Here is a 26,549-nt window from a genome sequence, read left to right as displayed (position 1 = left end):
TACGTTTCTGTAGGCAGTCTCTGCTTCAAAACTGGTCAAAGATCCTTAAGAACCTTCCTGCTCCAGCCCGGCAGGCTCTGGAGGTCTCTGCTTGCTTTTGCTTTGTTTTGCTTTCCCTGTTGTGTTGTTCCCTCCGAACTCTTGCAGAATGTGCTGAGCAGTTCCTGTAAGGCTGCACAGGAGCTGCCATGGAGAGCTCTCTGCTGCTCGGAGGAAAAGCACCGGGATCAATACAGAGCTCTCCGGAGGTGTAGCACCGTGCAGCACGGCAGCTCTGTAATTTGAAGCTTGCAGCAGGGGAATTGGTGCCCAATCGCTCAGGATACTTAATTGGAAAGCCAGGCCGTGGGCTAGGCTGTAGCAAGGCAGTCCTGCAGCTTCCCGGCTGTTCCCCACAGCAGCCGCCCTGGGGCTGCCTCGGACGCCCGTGGCTGTGGCCGTGCTGCCCGCACAGACCCCGGCAGGGCAGAGCCACCCCCTGTGCTGCCGCCTGTCCCGCAGGGTCTGCGCATCCGGGATGGACCCCGGCTCCTGCGGGGACCCGCGGGGGCTCCTCTGCCTGTCCGGGAGGCAGATCTCCCGGCTTCGCCCAGGCTTTGCCCAGGCTCGATGTGCAAGCTCCCCCATCACGTTTAACAATGCATGATTTGGCATAGCTACAGAACGCAGACATCCTGCTCTGATTCCTTTCTCTGTTTAGTTCCTACGCTCTCCATACCTTGCCCTAAATGGGGAAGTATTCTTTTAAAACCATCTTAAAAATGTTAATGGCTGTAAAGCACTTTTCATTTTGGACCCCTGCGCAGAATTCAGCTGTGACTTTAATTCATCTGCAATCCCTGCTTCCCATCGTGTTCCTCACGCCTTTCTTTAATCTGTTTGCTGTGCAAGTGTTTATTCGTTGCTCTGTTGCAGGTTTTTTCTGACCCTCTCCGTCTCCATGTGGGAGGGGTGAAAGGCTGGGGCTGTTCCAAGGGCTGGAGGGGATTTAATCTGTCAGGGGAGCTCAGCAGAGCAAATATTAAAAGCTCAACGTGCCCGTAGATCATAGCATTAGAAGGTATTATGGGAAGTATGTATACAAAATGAACGGCTTTTAAGTCTTCCTAAAATGTTAACCTTGCATTGTGATTATGCATACACGTTCCAGCCGTAATTAACACATTTCACAGATGTTGGTGATCCGGGGGTAATGATCCCTGAGAGTCAGTAAAGAGCAGGAACCCGAGCAGCCCACCAGCCTGCCACAAGGTATTGTCCTGAGCATCGAGGTTCCCGAAATGCTTGCTAGAGAAGCCAATTTCTATCATAGCAAAGTTCTTCACAGAAAGTAATTGATAAAATCTGCAACTGTTCACGGGTATGATCCTCCTGCCTAATTCCTGTATCTGTACAGAGTTAGGTTACCGAGCGGGACTGCTCCGCCAGGTTTACCTGGGCGTTACCTCAGTTAAGGCAGCGCTTGTATTCATTTGTTCTCTAATTCCGTTGTGGAAATGAGTAAATTGTGCAACCTGTTCAGTCTCATTGCAATAAGACTTTCAAACATCTTCTACTAGATTGTATTTAATTTCCCCATTACCAACCCTAGATTAAAGCAGAACCCAAGCAATTAGAAAATAAACAAGGCATGTACTTGAGAGAAAATCACTTAATCTGCACTCAGTAAGCCTGAAAAACTCTCCGTCACTACCGTGCCACAGCTGAAATCTCCCCTTAAAATACGGCAGAGCTCCTGATGATAATCCCCAGAAGGAAGCGAGGGCGGGTGTCTGTGGGTCAGCGCCCCCGTCTCCTGCAACACCCGGGCCGTTTGGCCATGCAGCCCTCGCGTCCCGCAGCCAGCACGAAGCGCACGGAGTCCTGCACGGCACCGGGGAAGCGCTGGCTGTGAAAACAACTCGGATCTGGCACCGAGCGTCCTGCCTGGGAATCTTGTCCTTCCTTCCCCCTCGAAGCTCGGCCGTGGTCCTGCCACAGGCAGCTGGCAGGCCGTGGGGAGGAGGAGCGCCCTGCGGAGCAGACGTGGGTGGGTGCCCAGGACATCAGTGGGCACCCTTACGCTGGAGCCTCCCTTGCCAAAGCAGGAGAGGCTTTGCAGGGTTATAACAGTCCTACACGAGGCGTGAGTGCTATTACCAAATACCACACGTTTCCAAGTCATGTATGCGCCTTGTGTTGGAGGCACTGCATGGGGCACGAAGTGCCGCTAGCAGGGCGGCGCGGCCTGGAGGTGCCAGGGGCTCACGGCGAGCTCTTGCTGCGGGGAAGGGCTCTGCCCTCCCAGCTCCCTGCAGCCTCTAGGATCAGGCACGTCTGCCTGCTTTACGCCTCCCAGTGCCTCTGCAGAGGCTGGATCAGACGAGGCTGTGACCAGCTGCTCTGCTGTCGGGGTCAGTGCCCTCGCACCTCGCGCTCCGGCTGCCCTCCCCTGCGGCTCTGATCCCAAACCGCGTCTCCTGCGCTCCGGCTCCGCAGCGCATGGCGCAGGGGCGTAGCGCTGGCACGTGGGGAGCGGACGTTTCGCACATGCCTGTGCCGTGGCTGCCTGCCTGCTCGCAGCTAGGGGCACGCAGGATGTGCACAGATGGATCGGTCAGCAAATTAATTCCGGTCCAAAAGAAACGGCCAGTGAAGCTGCTGAAACCAGCATGTTCCCTCCCCGCTCCATGTTTATGGCTTAATTACAAAATTGTAATCAGCAAAAAATCCAATTATCATTGCAGACAGAGATGGGGCGTGCAGCCCAGCCTTTGGTTGGAGAACTTCAGGGTACTGGGGACTTTGGAGAAGAGGCTCTGCAGCGCTTCCCTTTCACCAAAAGTCACTCCTTATTGCAAAGAAAGCATACAGACATTCTGCTGAGCTGACACCAGCACAAAAGCCGTACTTGCAGCACCTGGGAGGGATGGAGTAGGTAATTCTGCAGATTCTGGTGGCAAAATCTCTTTTCAAACTCCCAGATGCAATGCTTCTGTACTTGTAATCCAGCTCTTCTCACAGCTTTTGTATGTTCTATCGGCACTGCCTATATTCGGTGTATGAAGGGAAATACTACATTATAACCTGAAAAGGGAGGTGGCTACCATACGTTTTAGTAAACGTTACTATAAAATCGTAGTGCACAACTTGCCACCTTTACCAGGACACTTCCTGAAGAAACCGAGCTGCACGGCTGGCCACAGAGGCTGTGATCTCGGTGCCAGGCACACTTTGCTGGCAGCGAGGGGCCGATGGAGCGTTTCATCGGGGAAGAGGTCAGCACACGTTTTAAGAAACAGGACGAGGGCACGTATGCTGAGGCCCCGGGTTATTTACTTGGTGCTTCGAAGTTGCGATGAAAATAAGGCATCCTATCCTGTGTTCAAAAAGCAGCGGCAGCCACAGGAGCAGCCCGGCCCTGCAGTAATTCCCACCCCAGCAGTATCGTTATTACGCTGCATCGTTTATGTGCACTTGAACGTAACGGCGAATATAATTCCAGTCCTCAGAAATGGGCAATGAGGCTCGGCGAGGTGCCGGCTTGACGTCAGTCCCAGCAAGGTGATGGCTCCATCGTTCTGGTCTCTAGGCAGAGCTACGGGCTCAGACGTGCTGTCACCTCCCTCAGGTCCCTCCCTGAGAGGCTCCCGTCTGCCTCCCCCTGCGTGGGGGCACCAGCTGGCATCTGCACGGTTCCCGGAGGAAAGTTCCCGACGTTTCTCTTAGGCACAGAGGTTCCCGTGGGAGTGCTCAGGAGGGAGTCACAGGTGGGCGTGCGATAGGGCCAGCAGGAGCCTCCGGGTAGTCAGGTCCTTCCTAAACCATTTAGAAATTCCTAAATAATTCAGGAATAATAATTTAGCATTTAGGTCATTCCTAAATCATTTAGAAATCCCTAAATAATTTATCAATAGTAATTTAAAATTTGGGTCGCTCCTCCTCACACGTGAGGGATTTTGTAGCCACACCGCAGACACGTCCAGCAAAGCCATTCGCATCCCCCCGGCCTCCCCTGGGGGAATGGGGTCATGGCCCGAGGAGAACGGCAGCGCCGGGACAGAGGAAATGCGGCGGAGATAACACGGCGGGCGTACGTCCGCGCGCAGCATTGCGCGGAAGGGCTCGCTCGGCTGTTAGCCTCCTTCCACTGTTCGCCTGTCAGGATGATTCAGATGGTCCTCGGAAGAGAGAAACAAATATTATCGAGGAAGCCTTACAAAAATTAAGCTTGTGGTGCTTAAATCATCCGCAGAGAAAGATGAAAAGGGAGGCGATTTATCATGTTTTATGGGTCCTTACTCATAGGAAAGATACTTGATAGTAAGGGGGATGTTCAGTCTTGCAGACAAAAACATAATAAGGTCTGATTTCTGAAAGCTGAATTTAGTGAAATGCAATTTTGAAGTAAGATGCTATTTCCCGGCAGTGAAGGGGGTATTTAATCGCTGGCAGCGCTTACGGCGTGGCAGCGCGAGCATCGCCCGGCGGCGCCGGGATAGGCAGAGGCAGCTCCCTCCAACGCGTCCTTTAGCCACGCTGCTGGGAAACGTCTGGAGCCTGCGGGCGTCTGAGCTCAGACTGCCCCGAGCAGCCCCTCTGGCCAGGCATCCCCCGGTCACCCGAACTCCACTCGGTCAGAGCAGTGCTCCAGGACTGTGCCGTGCTTGTAAAATCACCAGGGAACGATTTTCTGAATGTTTGCCTTCAGAACATAGGATTTTATCACAATCCAAACATTGGATAAAATAGTACGGATTTGGTTTTTGAACATGGGCAAAACCCACCACAAAGGGCGAGCGGCACCGCGGCGATTCAGGGCGCAGGGGGGTCGTGGCACTGCGGGCACGGGGGACATGGGAGGCACGGGGGGCACAGGGGGCACAGGGGGCACAGGGGGCACAGGGGGCACGGCCTCCTTTAGGGCAGACTTTTGCAGAATGAATTTGAGCAATGGGCTCGCTGCAGGGATCCACCAAGATACCCAGTTAAGAAGTTGTTCCTTTCCTGGAAATAAATCTGTTGCGCTTTCCAGCTCCTGCGAACGCTCTGCAAGGACTGGGTGCTTTTCCAGGTCATGAAGGGAAGGAGGAGGAGCGGATTACTGCCTCCTGTGTCAGTGGCTGGGTGTCAACCTGTTTGAACTTCAAAGGGTGGCAACAGTGAACTTCCCTCTCATAGGAGATGGGGAGGGCTGAGGCTGCCCCAGACCTCTGATTTCCCTGCAGACGTGTTTCTCTGCTAATTAACGGTACTCCACACAGACTTTTAATTTTCTTTGCTCACAAATGCATAGCCACGAGCAAGCACCAAGAATTTGCAGCTTATTTGAAGCCTTCTGACCCCAGCTCATTTTGATGAAATAGCATCCAGTGACCAGTGACAGGGCTGGAGAGCATCTGCAGGTGGAGATCCCAAAGCACGCAGAGCCTCTCAGGGCGCGTGCCTTGTTTATCCCAGAAGACGAGGTGTCTGTCCCTGCGCCGCTGAGCAGAGGCAGCCCGCGTCCTCCAGCTGGGCACAGAGCTTTGCACCCGCGCACAGCCAGGTCTGTGCCGTGGCACAGCCACCAGCCCCAGGGCTCGGCGCGGGGCTGTGCGTGGGCACGGCCGCGGGGAAAACTTCCTGACAGCGTCTGCCGGAGGCTGCATTCAGCATCTAAAGAAAAACCCACCACCACCACAAGCGGCTCACTGGAAACAGCGGCTCTGAGTCATTCCGGCAGCTTACGAGCGTCTGATGGAGGGACGAGAGCAGTGTCTGATGGTGTAATGCAGCCACTGCCTTCGCTCAGCTGCTGCAGGTGCTGCTGCGCCACCCCAGTGCTAAACCTGCAGCTGCCCATCTCCACCCCATGTGGGCCCTTCGCACTCCGTGAAATGCGGAGTTTAATCTCTGGAAGGCAACTTGCTTTCCTTGACGCTGCAGGTTGTTATTTCTGAAAAGGCTCTGTGCTTCCCCGAGCACACGGAGGGGATGCTAACAGCACGTCCCAGGCGCCTGACCAGCTGCTGAAATGGTTGCACGGGTGTGCGTGCGGTGGGTCTGGGCTGTGACAAGCGGGAGCAACCCGGTGAGACACGACTGTGGCCTTAGGGAGAGTAAAGCTCCAGTTAGGAGCGCCCATTTGGGAAGCAGGACGATCAGCATAGATTTCTCTTCTCGTTTCATTGGTACTCGTTTATCTTGCAGAATGCTTTGGTTTTAGATCAGTCGTTACGGAGGGTTCTGAAACACCCACATGTCCGAGCCACGTCTGCCACACGTCAGTTATTTATTAACTACAGAACGGTGCTTGTCCGAAACATCAGTAGGGGATGACTTGTTTCGGTGTCGATTTGGTTTCTATAGCAAGCATACGGTGAAATATGTAAGGGAATAATAGTCCAAAAAGAATAATAATTATGAAATCCCAGATCCCTGCCTTTATTGCTGGAGTCCTGAGATCCCTTCTTCCCTGTTTAAGGTTGCAAGACATGGTGCACGCCTGTAAGGGCAGGCCACTCACAGCTTCCCCTTATTTTCCATCGACACCGAACTGTTGTCTTACAGCCAGGTGTATGAGTAGTACAGAAACTGGAGTAAGTGTAATATGCATCGTTTTCAAAAGTAGCAGAAAAATTTCATTTTGTTGTATTTTCAAGCTGTCACAGGCCAGCTCAGCCTTCTCCCACGAGAAGAGCATCCTTCAGTTCGCTGGGAACCCAAGAGCAATGCCTGCCCTGCACAGCCCGGAGGAAATCGCTGCTTTCTTATTTGCAGCATGTCGACTCCACGGGCTGTGCATCTGCAGACATGACGGGAGTAGCAGTGGTCACACCGTGACACGATTTACCTAGCTGCATTCAGCACAGCCCCACGCTCTGTGTTCCTGCAGGTAATGCCGAGATGCGTCACGGCTCTGCTCCGGGGGTCCGGGGAGTTGCTCTGGGTCAGCTGCTTTCCCTCACGACTTCCTCTGTTTCCTTTCAGTTTCCCCGAAGATATTTCGCATTTCAAGTGACATCGTTGTGAACGAAGGCAGCAACGTTACCCTCGTGTGTCTGGCCACGGGGAAACCAGAGCCTTCCATTTCGTGGAGACACATCTCACCATCTGGTAAGCACACGTTTCTGTCACTCGGAGCTTCCTGCAGAGTCTCTCCAGTGACAGCTTTTTGCATTTTCGGTTTCGGAAGTGGGGCAGCGTTCCTTTTGCATGCCTTGTAGTGTGTGCCTAACGGGGCTTGTGGAAAAGGAAGGCTTCCGCGGGTTTAGGCTGAGATCACTGAAAACTGTAATGCTACAGTAAACTGGGAAGGTAGAGAAAAAGGCATCCTAAACAAGAATACGTTTTTAATTTGGGCCTGGGCAACTCCCCGAGGACACGGGTTAGAGGCAGTGTCAGGAATAGCCCAAGACCTCTGAGCCGAAGCTCATTTTAACAGGCTGCAGACATTTATCAGATAAACCCAGCCAAGGAAATAATGAAGAACGCAAAGGAGTCTGTAGAAGTAGGAGTGAAGGCTGGAAGCACCAGCACGTCATGCACCAGACTCGGTGGAATTTCACTCCCGTTCGACCTCTCAATCACTCCGTGACACGGTGTGGCTTCTTAGGATGCTTTTATCAAACACACTTAAACGTACATAAGAAAAACTGCAAACACAAGGGCATCTAAAACTACCGCTTCTATTTAACCTGCTGTTTCCTTTTGTGCTGATGAACCCCCTCACGTTTGAACACAAGGTTTTGTCCCACACGAGCAGCAGCCCCGCGCTGGCTGGGTGCAGCCCCGGCAGCTCCCGGTGCCGAGGGGTGCGCTCCCCTCGCGGCCCCTGCCTGCTGCCACCTCCCGCGGCTGCCGCACGCAGCCCTGGGTGCGCGGGATCTGTTCCGGGGCTGTGCAGCTATCGTGCCTTTCTGTTTGCTCACACAACTTCTCTGCAACCCGTGTAATTGCAGGGAAGAGCGGTTTCATGGGCTATTGCAGCTTTCCTCAGGGTGTCATAAGCCCGGTAGCGGTTTCTTCTGCGAAGTGAGAGTTGGAAAAAAAAAACAACTTTTGACCTTTAAGACAATGACAATGAATTCTGCTGGAAGTGTCCATCGAGGGAGTAGGGAAAAAATCAGTTGCAGCAAAAAATGGATTTTAACTAAATGTCAAATAAAATTTTATTGGAAATCGTGGTGATACTTCAGAGTAATAGCTTAAAGCATTAGGTTTCCTGCAGAAAGCAGCCTTTACAGGTTTTTTTGAGAGGGGAAGAAACAGAAGAGGAGAATTAGTCCACTCAGACTGGAGAAGGGGCTTGAGAAGGAGCTAGATCCTCCTCATCTTGAGTCCAGACAAAATTGGTGCACATCATCACGAGGGCTTTCAGTGAACCACTGGTTCGTGTCGACCGAAGGACAGAATGGCAAGAATAAAGATGCGATCCGTGTGGCAACGGACTCCCTGCACGTACCACAGTGGCAGTGGAAATGAAACGCGAAGAAAAGGCACCCGCACCTCCCCTGGGGCAGGCTGGGGGTCCCCAAGGCTGTGCACAACCTCTGCTGGTGCTTGGTGCTCACTTCAAAAAAAGGAATTATCTATATGTTTAAATGGCATTTCCCATGTTTCAGCGTGAACCCTTTGCCTCTTGTCCTGTCACTGCCACCTCTGAGAAGCTGAGTCCATCGCCTTCTGCCTCCGTCAGGTACAAGACCCCGGAGCCCTCTCCTCCGCAGGCTGGACACGGGTGGTTTCATCCTGGGGGTGTCACGGCGAGTCGTTGGCATCCAGGGTCCTTTGCCAGGAGTACGATGCTCGTGTTCATGGCTTCTTCTTCCTCCCGCTAGTTTGCCTTCAGGGTCCATCTGACATGCCCGATGCCGTGCCTGTACACCTCACCCTCATTGTTCTGCAGCTCCGTGGTACCCCAGGCTTCCTGCGTGCCGTGCCTTCTGCGTGCATCTGATGCTGCTCCTTGTCCTCCCTGTTACCCCGTGCTCTTCCCCAGCCCCGATCCCCACCCCGTTACCCACCCCGGGCACACTGCTCACGGCCACGGGGTGTCCGGTGCTGCCCCGTGCCCGCCCCGTGCCCGCCCCGTGCCCCCGGTGCCGCAGGTTGGTCTGGTGTAGGGATGGTTATAAATGGCACTAAATTCCAATTAAAGGCAGGAGAGTTGAAAACCTCCGACTTCTGCAAGGGTTTATATTTTGTCTGCAGCAAATAACCTTTATCTACACATAAGCTTCATCGGCACTTTATAATTTCTATCAGTTTTGTCCCGTAATTCCCAGTGGCACTAATGAGGATTACATACAAGCATCACGTCTAGAATACAACACTAAATTATATTAAAGAATTGTATTTATAATATTCTGGAATTGTTTGTCAAAGCTGCTACTGGAAGATAAGGAACTGAAAACTCTGAATACAAATGATTCAATGTAGACTAATGCCAAAATATTATCATGATTTGCATCAATGCAGCCTTTACTGGGATAAGGTCGGATTCAATTTTTTTTGAACAAGAGATAAAATGAACCTTTCAGAGGAATAAAAATAAAATGTATTTAGAGGTGATTTTTAACTTAGTACATAAATTATTGGCCTGTAATCTTTATGGTGCATGTTTAACTTGCAGTCATTATGTAAATACATTCATTATATAAATATTCATTATAGAAAGCCATTATGTAAATCCACAAAATCTACACATTCAGCATAACACCATAAGGAACACGGAGCTGTAGCTTGTAATCTGAAAATCTCCTATTGTTGAAATGTCATCGGAATAAATTGCAGGTATTACTTATTTTGTTCTGACATTTAGGAGCAAAGTGCAGCATCAATAGTTTAAGAATGAAACCAGAATTTTAAAGAATTAAGGTCTGCCCGAGCCATAATTCCGGCGCGTACCACTCGTAGGCACGGTGTGCCGTTACATTTTCATTTTTGAGAGGCAACCTCTGCAACCGCTCCCACGGACAGCAAAAACAGAAGCTGTTGCAAAGACTTTGGATACGTGTTACTGCTTGGCAAAATCCGGGCGCCTTGCACGGTGCAGCTCCTTCCCAGCCGGGTTCTGCCCGCATGCCCCACAGAAGCTCTCTGCCAGGAGCCGCGGTCTTGGCAGTGCTGCCCTGACCTAACACTCAGGACGTGGCGGGCCCTTCACGTGCTTCTGTTTGAAGCCAGCTCCCTGAGAAGCGGAGCTGCTTCCCCCCGCCCCGCGGGGTCTCTGGCCGTGTCCGGCTCCGTGTCCTCCCCTGGGAAGGGCACAGAGCGGGCAGGGGCCGGACACGCGCGGCTGCGTCCTGCCAAACCGGCTGAGTCCCTGCGTCCGTGCCGCAGGGAGCAAGGCTCTGGAGTGACGCACGCCTGGCGTAGGCAGTGCTGACCAGGGTAGGTCTATGTCAAATGCATATGGAGAGAGGGGCACAATTGCAAGAGCAGCCCCACCTTGACTGCGTTTAAGGTGCTTGTCTGTGCCATCGTATTTACCACCAGTGTTTTCAGATGAAGCTTCGAGCATTTCAAACGAGCATTTTAACCCCAGCTCATTCATGCTCACGCCGCATCGTTCCCAGAGCGCTCACGAGCAAGGTTAGGATGTGCACGCTCCTGCCGCAGTCCCTGGCAGTTTAACGGGGCTGGACCTCCCGAAGCAGAGCCCCCACGCCCCCACCCCACGGCTGTGGGTCCCCAGCGCTGTGCTGACCGCCACGTCCGCCCCCATCGTGTGCACCACCGCTCACACAGACTGAGCAGCAGCCCCTCAACAAGCCAGGTGTGGTGGTGTGCATTTTGCTAGCGGGTTTCACAGCTGCAGGCAGAAAAAGTGACTGAGATCTGAGAATGTCCTTTTCTCCGTAGTTCTGTGAGCGTGCTGTAGTGTTCGCTGCCCCCACTGTCGTGGCTTGTTCCTACCGAAGGAACCAGTCTCCCCCCTGCCTTTCAGGACTCCTTGCTCTGGATCCTCAGCATGGTCCCTGCTGACTTCGAGCTTCATCTTTTCCAGGACTTCCCTGTCCTTTTGCCTTTTCTCACAGCTTTACCACAGTTGTTGCCAGTCTAGTTTCCGGTTGTTTTCCTAAAACATGAGGGTGAGCAGCACATACGTACACGCACGCATTTGGGAGTGCAGTTTTTCAGGAATTATTAGTGTAGCCGAACATAGACAGGTTTTGCCATGCCGAGTGAAAGGCAGCTCCCTACCACCGGGGCACTCTTGTTTTGCATATGCAAAGTAAGAGACTTTTCACAAACGTTGAGGAGAGCTGCGATTTCCCAGAAATTGCCCTGACTGTAGGCTTGAACGCGTTCGCATCGTGCTCCCTCTCACGCTCACATTTCTCTTGCCGTTGGGGTGCGTGCGCGTGTGTGTGATCGGACTGAGCTGAGCCGAGCAGCAGCCCCATTGTTTCTGGACAGCCCTAAAGCTGCGAAGATGTATTGCGATAATGGATCATCATAGCTCTGTCGTTCTGACGATGTATTAGTGTAATACATCTTTGGCGGGCTCCAGTGATAGGGCTGTCTGGGAAGCTGGGGTCTGAGAGCTGATTCAATTCAATTACAGGACAAAAGGCAGTGCCAGCCCCCGAACACGCAGCGTGTGATTCCTGCGAGACGCAGACTGCTACAGAAGGCTGGGATTTTAGCCGGGGGGGGAGTGTGAAGAAATCAAAAAGGCTTTTTTTAAACTTCTAGCTAAATCCTAAGAAACAAACAAAAGCTTGATACGAGCTCAGCTAATGTCAAATATTTTGTTCCATTTGCACTTCTGCTGGAGAACCACAATTTTTCAGATGTTATCCACACATCCACACGTGACAGAAATAAGAAGCATTTCCTTGACGTGCAAGTACTCTGAACCTGGATTTTCAGGCTGAAAATTCTTAACTGACATGAATTATTATCAGATTTCCAGGGCTTTGTGGGTGTACAAAGTGTGAACTTGTCTTTTTAAATGCTGCTTCTATTGATTCAAAATGGTTTTAAAGCTAAAAGTTTCTGCAGAAAAAAATGTTTCTGGCTTCTGTCTTTTGCCCTCCTAAATACTGAAAAGCTACCAGGCAGCACTGCTGGTGAGGGTGATCCCACACCCACGGTTTCCCCCAGTACACTTGCTGTGTGCACGATGCCGCCTCTGGGGGGTCAGAAGCTGCCACCAGCCACCCTCTGCTCGCTGCCAGCGCTGCCCAGCGGAGCTCACGCCAGCACTGACCACGCTGGGGGCAGGAGCTCTCCGCAGAACCACGTCTCCCAGCTTCACAGCCCCACGCCCAGCCGGGTGCCTGGGCAGCCTGGGAGCACCTGCAAGAGCTCCCTGGGGGGGGGGCTCGTTGGGGCACCAAGCCTCATTCACTGCACCTGCATCGTCCCCGAGAGCTTAAAGCAGGTATTTGCGTCCTGGCTTCTCGGCTTGGATTTGCAGTGCCCAGAGGCACTGAGAGCCTGGTTCAGTGGTCTCCCTCCTCCAGTGACCCCACCTCGCTTCTCCAGTACAAGGAAAAGCTTTTCTAACAGTGGCGCCACCTCTTCTCAGCGGGATGTCCCACAGGAGAGGTCTGAGGGCAGCTCTGAGCCTGGATCCAGCGATGCGCGGAAGGGCTGCGGGGTGTCACGAGGACCTGTCCCACTCGAGGCGTGGGCTGCTGGGTGGCCCTGCCGCCCGCCACCCCCCTACCTGTTGGCAGATTTATGGCCGCGTCATACCGAAAGCGAAGCTCGTTCCCTGCAGCTGTCCGGGAAGCAGAACGTGAAATAATTCAGCGCTCTAATCTGATAAGCAGCGACAGTGATGTGCCTCCCTTATGCCACCATCACTCATCTCGCCGGCAACAGCTTCATTATGGGCCCGGCGCTGAGCTCCTCGTTCAGGTGAAGCATTACCCGGCTGAGCCAAAACATCTGCTCCTTGCAGCTGAGCTGGGAGGGTTGGAGACGAGCCAGGAAGCCTCCAGAGATCCACCAGGGCGAGGACGATCGGCACTAGGGTCGTCTAAGGCCGGGTGGGCAGGGGTGCCGCCACCGTGGCTCCGTGTGCTCCCAGCCGCCCACCCACGGCTCTGTGCTGGCTGCGAGGGGACAGGGACAGGCACTTGGCTCTCCAGAGGGTGTGCCTGGGACACCTGGACACGGCTGCATGGGTAGATCAGCCTGCTTACATCCGCTCGGGGAATTAAAGTTTTGTGATTAATATTTGATATGAATTTAATGGCCCGAGTGTGATTCTGAAGTGGAGTGTTCAGTTGTGACGGCATCACGTGCGGTCCCGTAACATTAAACAGCCTGGCAGCTTCCCAAGAACCCAGGAGGAAGTGGTGTGGAGTTCTACGCAGAGTAAATGAGGGGATTAATTAATAGTTTAAAGACAGCAATGCAAATATTAGCACTTAATATAAACTGCTTGTTGCGATTCTTTCCTTTGCCTTTGGATAAAGGAAAAATAATGATCCTGCAAAGTCACACCTCACCCATACAAACTATGATGGCTTCTGATTTCAGGCTACGGGCCTTTGGGCCTTTTTTTTTCCTTAATGACACTCGTAATACCATTGCTGGGGGATACGCGGCGTATTAGGATCCAATTAAGTGACATTCAGTATCACGATCCGTCGCACCGGGGTCAAGTGACATTACACGGGCTGCGATTAGTGGAAGAATTCTTAGAAAAACGTCGTTACCATCAGGACTGTTCCTGAACTTTGAGCATCCCTTCAGGAACAATTAAAGGTATTCCTGGAAATCCTCATGGCTTTTAAAAACTTTAAACAGACTGAAAAAAAGCCTCTTGTTAGAATACAGTTGTCAGGAGAAGAATATTCACGCTAAGATGGTCAAATAATTGGGTCTTTGTGAAGGAGCTGAGGGCTGGGAGTAAGACTACAGTCTTAGTGATAGAAGGAGGTGAAAACCGTACAAAAGCATTGCATAGAAATAATGAGGAATTTTTGACAATTTTATAACAACAGGAAAGAATTTCTTGCTTTTCAATAAAAGTGGATTCGCTCATTAATAACTCATAAAATGCTATGAAAAATTAAGCTTTAATGCGTGCTTAGTTTACTCCGCCTGGTATTAGTTCAGTTTTATTTGAGAAATAATGCACTCCTGAGTGAGCGATCTATGAATCATTGAAGATATTTCAGTGAAACCAAGTCTTTAGTGTTCAAAACCAAACCAGACAACTGCAGCTTCCCCCTCTCTCTCCTTCCTTTGATGGAGCATCCTTCATGGCTGTTTTGAGATGCTGGGCTTTGAACAGAGCGCGCCAGTGCTGGGGCTTGCACAAATATTTTGAGAAAAGTAACAGCTGATCTCTAAAATCCAGAAAGATTCTCCTTTTTCCTATTTAACTTCTCAAATACATTTTATAATTATTATTCCTTTATGCATTCCTACCTCGCCCCACGTGGCGGCTGGAGCACCTCGTGCCATCCCTGCCCGGGGGCTGCAGGCAGATGTCGCAGGCTGGGCACACTCTGGGGACGTGGCAGCAAGCGAGCGGCAGGTACCGCACTCGCAGAACTTCCTTTTGATTTCCCAGAACCATCTCTTCTGGCCATGTTTATGAATAAATCATACTTTAAACATATTGAGAATTATTTTAAAATGCACACATTTTATAAAAACTGGAAATACCTTCCGAGGGATATGAAGAAATATGAAAAAAATAGTCATTAATGATTCATTTAACTCTAGTAATGCCTCCAGTTTCAACAAACTACAGGCAGAAAATTAATGGGAGGGATCAGCAAATGTGCTTGAGTCGGGTAGACCTAGCCCAATAGCTAACAGGATATCACCTGCCGTGCATCATTGTGAGATAACGTGCGGAAGGGCTGCCGGACAGGCATCGAGCACCAGAAAGGCTTTCGAAGGCTGTGCTGCCATCCTTGGCTGCAGGGCACACGCGGGGGTGACGCCGTCCGGACCCCGCTCCCGGCTGCCTGGGGCACCGTGCCTGCCGCCGGCCACGGGCAGGAGGAGAGGACTGGGCCCTGCCGACCAGCACGAAGGGACCGGGCAACAAGGAAACCGCTCGTGGGCTTCACTGGGAATAATTAGCCCTTCCCAAGAGCCAAATCCCCAGATGAAGGGCTATGCCTTATAAATCAGCGCAAGTGAGATTTAATTGTGTAGCTTTCATACTAAAAAGGATATTTGCCAGTTCTTCCCTACACAGGTTTAATTTTGGTTTTGTACAGAAAGATTTTCTAAGCTGTGTGAACAAGATGCTCGCGCTTAGCTGTTTTCTGCAGTAAGAGCATCTCTTCCCAGCTCCTCCTGCCAAAGGGGGCTTCGCATGTCCCAGCACACGATGGCCTCGTCAGGGCGGTGAGACTGGCAGAGCCTGAAGTGATGATGCCAGGGGAAAGCCTGGTGTTTGTGGCAGGCTGCACTTACACCTCTGCAGAAGGACCAATTTTTGAAGAGCTCAGAAGAGAGCAAAGAATACGATCTGATACCCAGGAATCTGTGAATATCCAGAAGACACGCCGTGCTGATATCTAAAAGCACCACCGTCTCCAGTGGGTGGTTTTCTCTTCCAGAATGACATCTGGCTGACTGTGTCTTCTTCTACCGAGTGCTGACACGGAGCTGTCTCTCCATCATCCTGGAATCCAGCTGCTAAGGCAGAAAAGTCAGCACACATTCTGGAGCATGAGCTGACCGTGTGTTCCCTGGCATGAAGTCTGCCACAGAAAAAATCAATATTGCTCCAAAATAGTGTAACGTACCGTGTCCCAGACACATGGTGCAGCATGGCAGCCGTTCTGTGCAGAAACAGAAACCAGTGAATGAAGCTTCAGAGAAGGAGGAAAACTGAATGTGCCTGCTTCTCTTGTAGGACCAGCCTCTACTCCGGTGAGTCAGAGAAGCTCCAGAGAAGCAGTGGTAAATAAAGATCTATTGCCCTTCTGTCTCCATCAGATGAAAAATTAAGAACAAAGGGTTTTTTTTTTCTTTGAAATGTTATTTGCTGATTTACCCTTCATGGTAAAGGAACACTGTCACACAGCTTGATCAGAAAACGGCGAGTTACTGTGGCACATCGCGTCCGTCTCCTGTCTGAGATTTACATTGCCCCTGCCACGAGCATGCACACAGCCAGCTCCCCAGCCGCTTCCCTCTGTGCATATATTCACATGCAGGTGTAACCTTGTTTGTCTCCACCTCTGCCACTTTCAACTTTGTCAGCCTGTGTTCACATCTCTTTGCTTTTATCAGCATGCCTTTCTTGCAGAACTGCTCTACCTGCTTTTCTTGTTTCGTGTCTTCAGCTGGGAGATCTCCTCCAGCCCTCAATTTATGCGGCAGTTTCAGATATTTTTTCTTTACATTTTATCTGATTTTTCTTTTCAAATGTGGAGCATGCCTTCTCTGAAGCTAAGCGGCCTTACGCTGTCGGTGTTTAAATGGTGCCTAATGCAAGCAGTTGGGGTTACCTGCAGCTCCTGGGAGAGGAGCACATCCTGCACAACTGCAGCATTTGATGTAATGTTAAACCCTGAATGCATAGCGAGTAACAGCCTGTCTGCAAATCCAATCGTTTAGATTGTTCTCAGCATCCAGTGACAACTCTGGGAAGGAGTCAAGGTGCCTCTGTGCCTCCTTGATCCTCTGTCTCCTCCCGGCCTCTGAGATCAAGAAGGACCCCATGGACTGCTTAAAGCATCAGTGGTAACGGGGTGGCATCCTGACGGCACCACGGCTGGACACCTCCTTCTGCTCGCTCAGCCTGCGCCCATGCGAGGCGGTATGCCTGCGGAGGAGCCCATGCCAGGACCCCCACGCCGCACGGGAGGCACCAGCCACGAGGGCTGGTTTCACAGCTCCTAGGCTGGGGCTGGGCTGTAGTTATTTAATACCCCGGCAAATAAGGAAATGACAACAAAACGGGGTTGGCCCAGATGAAGTCCTCGGTGTTTTTCAGAGCTACCCTGGACTTACACCAGATTTTTCCTCTTACTGACTTATGTTTAGCACCGGGGGAGGAAAATGCTGCCTTTGTAAAGCTCATCCATCCACACCTCGAAAACCTGTCCATATGGCTAGGTGGATGTGTGCTACACCTGGTGCCAGATACCATATGCGTGGTAAGAAAACACAGTCTTAATTGTGTACTCTCCTGAGGACCTACAAATGTGATGATTTATCAGGCACCTCGCCACGCGGCAGTAGCAGCAAACAGGCATTCGAGCTCAGCTGCACAGGTGTTTCCCTTCCTGGCTAGAGAGCCCGGCCCTGTGACCTGAGATATCCAAGCAGGTTCATACAAATCCTCACGCATTTCAGCATGCCTGGCTCAGAGATGTTCTGAAGACCCGCCAGGAGCTCCGTGGACCCGAGGCTCTCTGGTGGTTTCTTCACCATCCGTGGTTCCTGTCACCCAGCAGAGGCCTGGCAGGACCGCGGGCTGGCCGGCTGCCGACCCTGCCCTGGCACCGCTGCGCCTGGCGAGGCGGATCCCAGGTCACAGGCGATCCTGTGATCCCTCAGAGGGCCCTCGTGCCTGGGGGGGCGCGGGGCTGCCAGGAGAGGCGCTGGGAGCCCCAGCTCCTTCTCCCCTCGCTGCCGGGGACCGGGCTGGCGGCAGCCGGCTGCTGCGCTGTGCCAACGGGCCAGGAGCTGAGCCCTCCTGCTTGCTTGGTCCTGCCCAACAACATCAGGCACAGGACTGGCCCCAAACTCCTTCCTGAAGTGATGTCTCGTCCTGGACTCCAGGGGAGCCAGGACTTTGCTCCTGAACTGTTCACTCTTACTTTCTCTTTCCAGTCTTTTTGGGAGGCTTTGCAGAAGCGGGTCTGAACAGTGAGAAAGCCGAATCGTCGCCTGATGCTCTTCATACACCACTGTCTCCATACACCATTTGTTCTCTCCTTTGAATATCTTTTTTTGAGCTGGACGTGTGCGCAATGTAACACAATATGCCTACATACACTTAGGCATCTGTCTTTCACATAACACAATTTAATTTCTTCCGCATAGCCACGGGAAATCTCTGAAACTAAAAACAAGTTAAGGAAGATGGATACTATGTGAAAGAATAGGAAAGATGAAACACGGTGTCTGAGTATTCCCCAAGAAAAATATTTACCTCTAGTATTTACTAAAAGTTTTCTCATGTGATCTCGATGCAAAATTTCAGGGGGTATGAGAGTTCAAAAATGATTTAGTTTTAAATTTCCAAGTGCATGTGTGTGAATTGCGTAAAGTGGGGTTTGCAGCATCATAAAAATACGTACTTCGTTCCGCAGCATAGATTAGATTCACAGCTCTGCATAACATCCTGTAAATGCAGGGCCATGGGAGGTGCAGATGTGTGATGGTCACAGCGCATTTGTGCAGCGCTCTGCCCGGCGGGTCCGGCCCTTGGGGGCGCAGCCTCTCGGCCCGCAGCAGCACCCGTGGCTGGCACCAGCACCGCCAGGGTTTGCTCTCCCAGCAGATGTGGTTTTGTTGGTGGTTTTTGGCCGGAGCGATGCCTGCTCACCCGAGCCGAGGCCCAGCACAGAACCTTGTCACCTCTGCCCGTGCAGCCAGGTGCGCTGAGCGCTGCCACATCCCGGTGGCACAGCACGCGCCAAAACACAGCTACAGGCAGGGAGCTGTTAAAACAGCAACAGTGGGAGAGGAGAAACTAGGTGCTCATGTTAACGCACAAGGCCAAAGCGGAGGTTTCAGCTTTACTAAGCTGAGAGAGAAACGGCTATTTTTATAAAGTTCCGGGCACTTGGGGAATTCTGTTTTATTTTATTTTCAAACTGATGCTGGGGGCTGGGACACAATGGGACGTACAGAGTTTGCAGGATTCAGTACTGGATATTTTGGCGCACACCGTATAGCCAGAGATGTACTTACACTGGGGAGCATTATGACCTCATAATTTAATAATCATTTTTAATATGAAACACGGGCGAGTCTTGAATTCTGTATGATTTGATTGGTACTAGAAGCAAAGCAGAAGTAAACGTATAATGTGCGCTTCGTGCAGTAGAGACTGAAAGCATATTGCTCTGTTCAAAGCAGTAGGAAATAAAGTTCTCCTGGAGATCAGGTCAGCCTGGCCAAGTGGAGCAGGGCAGCGCCCACCGTGTGAAGAGAAACAGCTGGGTCCCTTGGGGGCTGGGGAGGGTGCATAATTCATTGCTGTGGACCACGTGGAATGGAATAACAATCATTCGCACACGATTTTTCACTGTACGTTATTTCGTTGCATTTTATGAGTGTTCGGTTCGATGCACAATCATTTTCCAGTTTCAGTGCAATCTCTCTGCTTTACAAAGTCAGCTCTTGGGCTCTGTCCCATGGCCGACAGGGCACGTGGCATGCCGTGTGAGTGCCACCTTGGTAGGCAACGCGCTGCTGTGGCTGATGTGCTGAACCTTACGTCAAAACCCCCGTCTGCCACAGAGAAGCAAATGCAATGATCTGCTGTGATGGACAAGGCAATAGTACTTCTGCTCGGTTCTCACTACCCAGCGCCAGTGTTAGTCCCTGCTCTGTAAATCGCAGTTATTAGCAGTCAATGCGTACACTTAACATTTTTTTTCTTTTATTACGTGGTAAACGCCCTCTGAGGAACCTGGGGTAATTAATTTGTTCTCCGCTGGCAGCACGCTGCCCTGCAGGCACAGGCAGACTTGGAAGCAGGCAGCGGGCTCCACCTGAGGGGTGGCAGAGTGCTCACAGCATGGCAGGCGCCACAGGGCACAGCCAGGAGATGCTGGGAGTCAGAAAACCACAAAATTTCCATGTGGGTTGTGACTCTGCCAAGTGGACAGAAATTGCCTCCGAACTACAATTTTTTTCTTGCTCTGTAAAATAGTTACCACGTTCAGATCTGGTGCTCTGCGGAGTTACGTGTGCTGGTATCTCAGCTGTGTCTTTACTTTGTTCTGCATCGGGCAGATCCGATCTGTAAATCTGACATCTGCCGGTCTTCACAGGAGCTCACGACGACTGTCCTGACTGCTGTGCAGGAAGGCAGCGTAAAAGCGTAAAGAAAAGCGGAGCCAGAGGGGTTTTGTTGCTCTGTGCTCAGCCTCCTGTCATTTCCTTCTCTGGTTGTTTCATTTCAGCAAAACCGTTTGAGAGCGGACAGTACCTGGACATCTACGGAATTACGAGAGACCAGGCTGGGGAATACGAATGCAGTGCAGAAAACGACGTCTCAGTCCCGGACGTGAAAAAAGTAAAAGTCACAGTAAACTGTAAGTCATGTTGTTCCTTAATCGCTAAATCCAGCGGAGAATCGGGACGCGGCTGAGAAGAAAAGTCTAGTGCACAGTACTGCTGCTCGCGGTGGAGCTGTAGATCCGAGGTGGTTTTGGTGTTGCAGGAACAAAAAGCCTGCGGTCTCTGAGTTGGTCTGGCCCCCGGCAGGTAACACAGGATTGGGCTCAGATCCTGCTGTTTTCTGCCGGGAGGACCGTGGTGCTGCTGCGTGGCCCCGGGCTGAGCTGCCTGTGCTCAGTGCAAGCTGGGCTCTGCTGCCGGGCTTGGACTGCTTGAGTAATCCTTCGAGTAATGAGCTGCGGACTCTGAGTACTTCCTGAGGACTGCTGTGATTGTTGGACTAAAATGCTTCTGGTTTAATTTGTTGTGCAACAATACAGGGGGATGAGAAGCTTGGTGGAGTTTTCGTGGCTGGTTGGATGGCGATGGATGCCGCGGCCACGTGCGGTGCTCTCACCCGGAGCAGCGGCTGGGGGAGCTTCAGGCGCCGCCTGCCCCTGTGCATGGGGAGCCTGCCAAGTGCCCCTGTGCCGGGGGAGCCTGCCAAGTGTCCCTGTGCATGGGGAGCCTGCCAAGTGCCCCGGGGTGCCCGCAGCTCCCGGTGCACAGCGGCGGTGTGCAGGAGGCAGGCACAGCCGGGTGCGTGGTGCTGCAGCCCACCAGCTCTGACCTTGTGCGGCTTCTACAGAAACAGGGTGCTTTCTGGTTCGGGATTCAATTTGGTTTAACACTCGGTACGACGTGAAGCATTCAGAACAGTGTTCTTTTTCCCTCTAAATTATAAAAAATGGAAAGAATATATGAATAATTACACTAATTCATTCCACTTGTGAATTTTCTTAGGCTAAGTGCAATTACCTTGTAATTTGTAGCAGTTCCTACTTTGAAAATTGCTGCGGCATCCTTACTGACTTTATAAACGTTAGAGGCGCTGGCTTTGTGTCCCCTCAGTGGTTGCTGTCCCCATGCACGTGCTGCGGGAGCAAAGCCCCAGCCCCCAGGCTGCTGGTGTGGTCACGGGCGCCCTGCGGGCTCTCCAGCTTCCCAGCAGCTATCACATAGTCCGGTCGTGCCACACGTCTCCCATGCAGTTCTTGTGCTGCTGAGCCATGTGCCCTAGAGCCACCGGTTGCAGACCCTGCCTTCCTTGTGCCCCTGACCCTTACACGCTTCGGTCCAACAACTGTGGGCTACCGGGGAGTTAAAGACGGGGTGGCGGTGTCCCGTGGAATAAGTGACCGCTGTTTTTTGGTCAGTGTGTTGTTACTGGGACACTGTTGGTACGGGAAGCTGTGCAGATACTTGCACCGATGGGGCCTGGCTGTTGTGGCGTGCCACCTTTCACGCAGCCTGTGCTCCAAATTATTTTGTGTTGTTAAATAAATGACTTGTGAGAGAGACCCGGGAGGAACGGGGAGCTCACTTTAGTTTTATCAAAACAAAAACTGCTTCTCAGTAACTTCATGCGATGGGAGTTGTCATAAGGGTAGCTGTGTCAGGAGTTTTCTAAGTGATGGCGGAAAGGGAGAAGTTGATAGTGCTGCTTAGCACTTGTTTTGTTTGAGAAAGCACAGAGGAGGTGATAAAATCATCAAATCCACAATTCTCCCTCACCGGCTGAGCCAGGGCTGAGACTTCTGTGAGTCCTAATTCAGAGGAAACCACCAACTTGGTTGGCCAGAGCCAAAACTCAAGCTTAAATGCAACGCAGAGCCGACGTGCTGGTTGGCACATGCCCTGCGCTGAGTCATGTCAAAGCCCGGCCTCGACACCAAGCTGGGAGCACTGGGAGAAATGGTGCTGCGGCACTGGGGGACGGGCAGGCTGGGAGGGCTGCACACCCCCCCGGCACTGACCACAAGCAGGGCTGCTCAGCCCTGGCTGCAGTTCTGCTGCCCACCAGGAAGCCCCTTTGGCCGTGCTGGGATGCACCTGGCCCTGAACTCCTGTGCCAGGTTCAGGCAAACTGCTAAGTCCGCACTGGGGGCATGCAGAGAAATTTTTTCTATTTCTTACAACTAAAGAAGAAAAAGGCAAAAAAAAAAAAAAAAAGCAGAACTGGGAAAACCGGGGTCTGGCTGCAGCTTGAAGCCGTCTGTCTATGTGAAAGATTTGTCATAGTCAGCTAATTGCTTACACGCTTCTGTGTGATTTGCGCAGTGTCCCCAAGCCAGTTGAGCGCCATGCAAAAGCTCTCCCAACATCTGCTCCCCGCTGCCAGCGCTCATTAATTCTGACCAGGCAGAGAAGTGGCTGGCTGCGTTCAGGAGAGGCCTGGACTGGAGCTCACCACAGCTGGGGGAGCTCGCCCCGCGGCCATCGTCCCCACGAGCCCACCCCCGGGCCTGGGCAGCCCAGCCACCAGCCGTCACCCCGGCACCGGGGGTGTCTGTCCGGCTGCCCCCCCTCTGTCCTGTGCTCTGCAGCCCCGCAGGGGGCTGGGGACCCGAGGCAGGCACGCAGGCAGCGAGCGGTGCGCGGGGGGCTCAGCACCTCGGGCTGCTGGCCGGCACGCACGGCCCTGGAGGAGCTCCCTGTGCGTGGCCAGTCAGCCAGGGCTGAAGGTGTCCGCCAGGTGAGCTGAGGTGTGTCCAACCAGCTCCGATGCTATTTAAAAGAAATTTGTGCTAAAATTATTTTCAAGTGTAAAACTGGGAAGGCCTTAATGACAGAAATGCACAAGAAGAGAGGAAGCCTTCGGGTTCTTCTGTCACGCTGGGCTGGGCAGAATTTTCTTGGTTGAACGTTCTTCAGCCCTGGTTCTTCTGCTAAGGAGATACTTGATCAACAAAGAGCAAGGCTGTTTTTTCCCCCATCTCCCTCCAGAGCCCCATCCCTTTACGTCCTTCAGTTTTGCAGACTCCCTCAACTCCTGGGCTAACGCCCCACAGTGCGGGCTCAGTGCTAGCTCTGCAGCATCTCTCCTCCTCACCCCACGTGTGTTACTCTGTGATGACACTTCTGGCACGGGGATTTGTGCCCACCACCCAGGTGGCTCCACTGGGTGTTTAAGTCCTTTTCCTGTGGCCCAGCTCCTCGGTGAGTGTCCCTGAAGCCGTGACCAGGACAGGCAGCGCTCTGGCAGCGTGCCCCGCTCCGGCCCCACAAGGGCGCTGGCTGCATTCCACGAAGCGCCCGTCGCCTTGCACACACACGCTGCCTACTGACGGAGGTGGCTTTGCTGTAGAGCAGAGGACTCCCACGCTCTGACCGTGTGCGCACGGCGGCGAGCCACAGAAGCTTCGCTCCGGCCCGGAGCTGGAGCCGTCCCTGCTGCGCCTCAGCCCTCCTGTGCCGGGGCTCGCCCAGCAGCGCCCTGCCATGCGATCGCCAGCACAGCGGTGATGACAGCACCACAGCGCGTTTGCACGAGTATGATCACTTAACTGCTGCTTCTGACAATTTTAATTCTGTTTTCCTGCTATTAAAAGGAATGTTCTTTATTGCAGACCTGATAAGTGGAGAATAAATCGAGGCTTTATTGTGTCCGGTTAATAGAATGTATCAATGAACCCCGAGCGGCTACAGCGGGTGTAAGCATAATTTTGAATATGGATATTCATTTCATATAGCGTTGTTCAGTCATCCAAGCAAATACAAGGAAATGACCAGGTTTAAATTACTTTCTGAATTTCCGTTCCGTAGCTGGGCGGCCCCCAGCCAGCCATAAAGCACCACTTTGCTACCTGCCCTACGGCGCACCCACTGTAACTCCGATGGCCTTACTTTAGGCAGGGTTTTTTTCTTTATACTGTTTCATATTGTATAACCTGCATTTTCTACTTAATTTATGTACGTCCCCCATGATTTCTCTTTTTAAGATGGTGGCCTGAGAACTGTGGTGTGTCCATCTGAATTCGGAGAGGGGAAAAAAATTGAGTGAGATCCTAACATAAGACTGTATGAGGATGCTGGGTTCTGAAGGAACACTATCCCAAATGAAGTTAAAATGGATAAAATATAATCCAATTTCACTTCAGAAGCAAATCTTATTAGCATTTTCTATTATATTTTATAAAGCAAATACTGATGTATGGATGATAATCTTGAAGCCCCCTTTGAACAAACTAGTGTCTGGGTTAGGAAGATGTTAATGTCATCTGAAAGCCGCTCGGTAACTACACACACATTGCTGTAGCTCCACTGACCCTCTGGTTTATTAGTGACATACTTTAAAAGATTAAAGGCAGTTGCTAAATGAGAGAATCTCCAGAAATGCTGAGGCCACGCTGAGATGATGAAGAATGAGATGTGTGCACCATGAAGCTGGCATTTATTTTAATTTGTGGAAAATTGTTAATGACCTAAATAAATAGCAAATGTGGGCTTTTAAGGTGGAGCTGCACCGTAGCGTTCCTTCTTTCCAATGCCCTTATAATAGACACTCTGGGCCTGCTTTCCTGTAATTGTGTCTCAGACAGCTCTGTTAAACATGGGTCTTGTGGACCTTCCTGAGTTACGATCCAGTGGCTTTGGAGAGGAAAAAAAAACATTCAGCTAAAATTAGGAGGCAGTGCTTTACCTCCAGCCTCTGGGAAGCCCATCACGCTGCAGCCCGACGGCCGGGCTCACTGATGCTGAGCTGCAGCGGCACGGCTGTCGGGCTCTGCTGGGGGCGGCTGTGCCCCCGGCACCACCCCGCGCAGGAGCCTGGCACCCGTGCCCCAGGGGAGCGTGGCGGTCTGCAGGGGAGAGCCGGGCCCCCCAGCCTGCAGTGGGTACCCGTGGTATGGAGGTGATTCAAAATACACCTCATCCTGGCCGGTGCTTGCTTGGAAAGCATTTCCTTGTACTGACATTTTCCATTCGGTCTTGAGAATGCTGGAAAGGAAAAAGGAAGGGAATGGATGATACGGTAGCCCGTGGAAGCTGTTACGCCCTACCTGGAGTCACCAAGGGATGTTTGCCCATCCCTCTGTAAGGCGTCCCCAGTGAGGGGATCCCCACGGTTCCCCGGGCAGCATGTTCTATTTAACTGCAGCCTGCAGTTGTCATTTTGTCACGGTGCCTAGTGGGAACCCTCCCTGCTGGATCACAGCCCGTTCCTCACCTCCGAGGGGCAGGGCCCATCTCCCCTTCCAGTCTCTGAAGGCAGTGCTTCGGTTCTCCTCATACCTCCCAGTGCTCGCCAGCCCTGATTCTTCCCGTCTTCATCCTTGGGTCGGGTTAAAATAATATTGATAAATGATAAACAATGAAGAGAAAATATGTATTTCTTTCATATTGGTGGTCAAACAAGTCAGGTTCTGTGTTCGGAATGATGCCGCCTCCTCTCCTAGGATCACAGCGTGGTCTGGGTTGGAAGGGGCCTTAAAGACCTCGGGGTTCCAGTCCCCAGCCACGGGCAGGGGCACCTCGCACCAGGCTGGATGGGGCTTGGGGCAGCCTGCGTGAGGTCCCTCTCTGGGTCAGCTGTTCCCGTACCCCTCTCTGGGGCTGGGGCAGGGGGCTGCCTGCGCTAACGTGGCTGGCTGCGGTCAGCCGGGGCAGGTCCTGCCGCCCCAAGCAGCCCGAGCCCCCCGGGCTGTGGTGGCCGCAGCTGGTGGCCGGTGCTGGGCGAGACAGCAGCAGCCCTGTGCTCCTGGAGCAGCACGCCGACGGCAGCAGGTGCCAGTGCGCAGGTCTGCCCCGCTCCTGCTTGTTTCTTTCCTGCTGCGATGGTTTGGTCAGATATCTTATGTCGTGGGCTGGTTTCCTGTTGTGGTGGTGGGTTTTGTTTTTTTGTTTTTGATTTTTTTTGATTTTTTTTTAATAGAAGGAATGTGAGAGTTTCTTGTATGAATTTTAAGCAGTGTGTTTGTTTTTGCTTGGACAGGTTAGGGTTTTTGCAGAACAGCTTATCCCATTAGCATTTCATGGAAGTCTGCCTTACTGTTGCTATGGCACTTGCATAATATTATGCATAATACTCTGATTTTACTTTGAAATCAGACATACTGTACAAGCCACTCTAACCTAATTATATCTGTAACCTGAGGCCTACTGGGAAAAACATTACAGGGCTTCGGTGTTTGCTGGGTTCCTGATAGCTGGACACATGGCCGTGACTTGGTGCTCCCAGAAAGCGCACGGCTCTGCATCGTTGCTGACCTAAGAAAAACATTTCCTGGGCAAGGCTTTTTATTTTGGATTCAACAAAGAAAATTTCCTTCAATCAAGTTGAATAAAAAGGCAATGGCCCAAACATTTTGCAAAGGTCTCGTTTCTGTCCTGCTTTGGTACCAAGTATGAAAACAGCCAGGGCCATTTGCAGTTTTAATTTCAATTTTCTTTGAATATGAGAGAGGGCTGGAGGGAGGGATTCTGGTTAAGCATAAATAAGCAACTTTGATTCTTTCCCCTTTTAG

The 26,549-nt window shown here is 51.9% G+C and overlaps 1 protein-coding gene across 3 annotated transcripts in view; it reads left to right on the top strand.

Annotated features, from left to right (window-relative positions):
• The window catches only part of NEGR1 (neuronal growth regulator 1), a 241,216-nt gene that overhangs the window by 140,100 nt on the left and 74,567 nt on the right, over positions 1-26,549 (top strand). For all 3 annotated transcript variants that reach the window (XM_035333234.1, XM_035333235.1, XM_035333236.1), the window contains exons 3-4: positions 6,952-7,077; positions 20,046-20,177. In XM_035333234.1, coding sequence (XP_035189125.1) covers positions 6,952-7,077; positions 20,046-20,177 — 258 coding nt within the window. The remainder of the gene's footprint in view (positions 1-6,951; positions 7,078-20,045; positions 20,178-26,549) is intronic.

This window comes from Oxyura jamaicensis, chromosome 8 (genome assembly GCF_011077185.1).
Source record: "Oxyura jamaicensis isolate SHBP4307 breed ruddy duck chromosome 8, BPBGC_Ojam_1.0, whole genome shotgun sequence".
Taxonomy (NCBI): Eukaryota; Metazoa; Chordata; class Aves; order Anseriformes; family Anatidae; genus Oxyura; species Oxyura jamaicensis.
The sequence above is the reverse complement of the archived record's forward strand: the minus strand, read 5'-3'. Positions and strand labels throughout refer to the sequence as shown.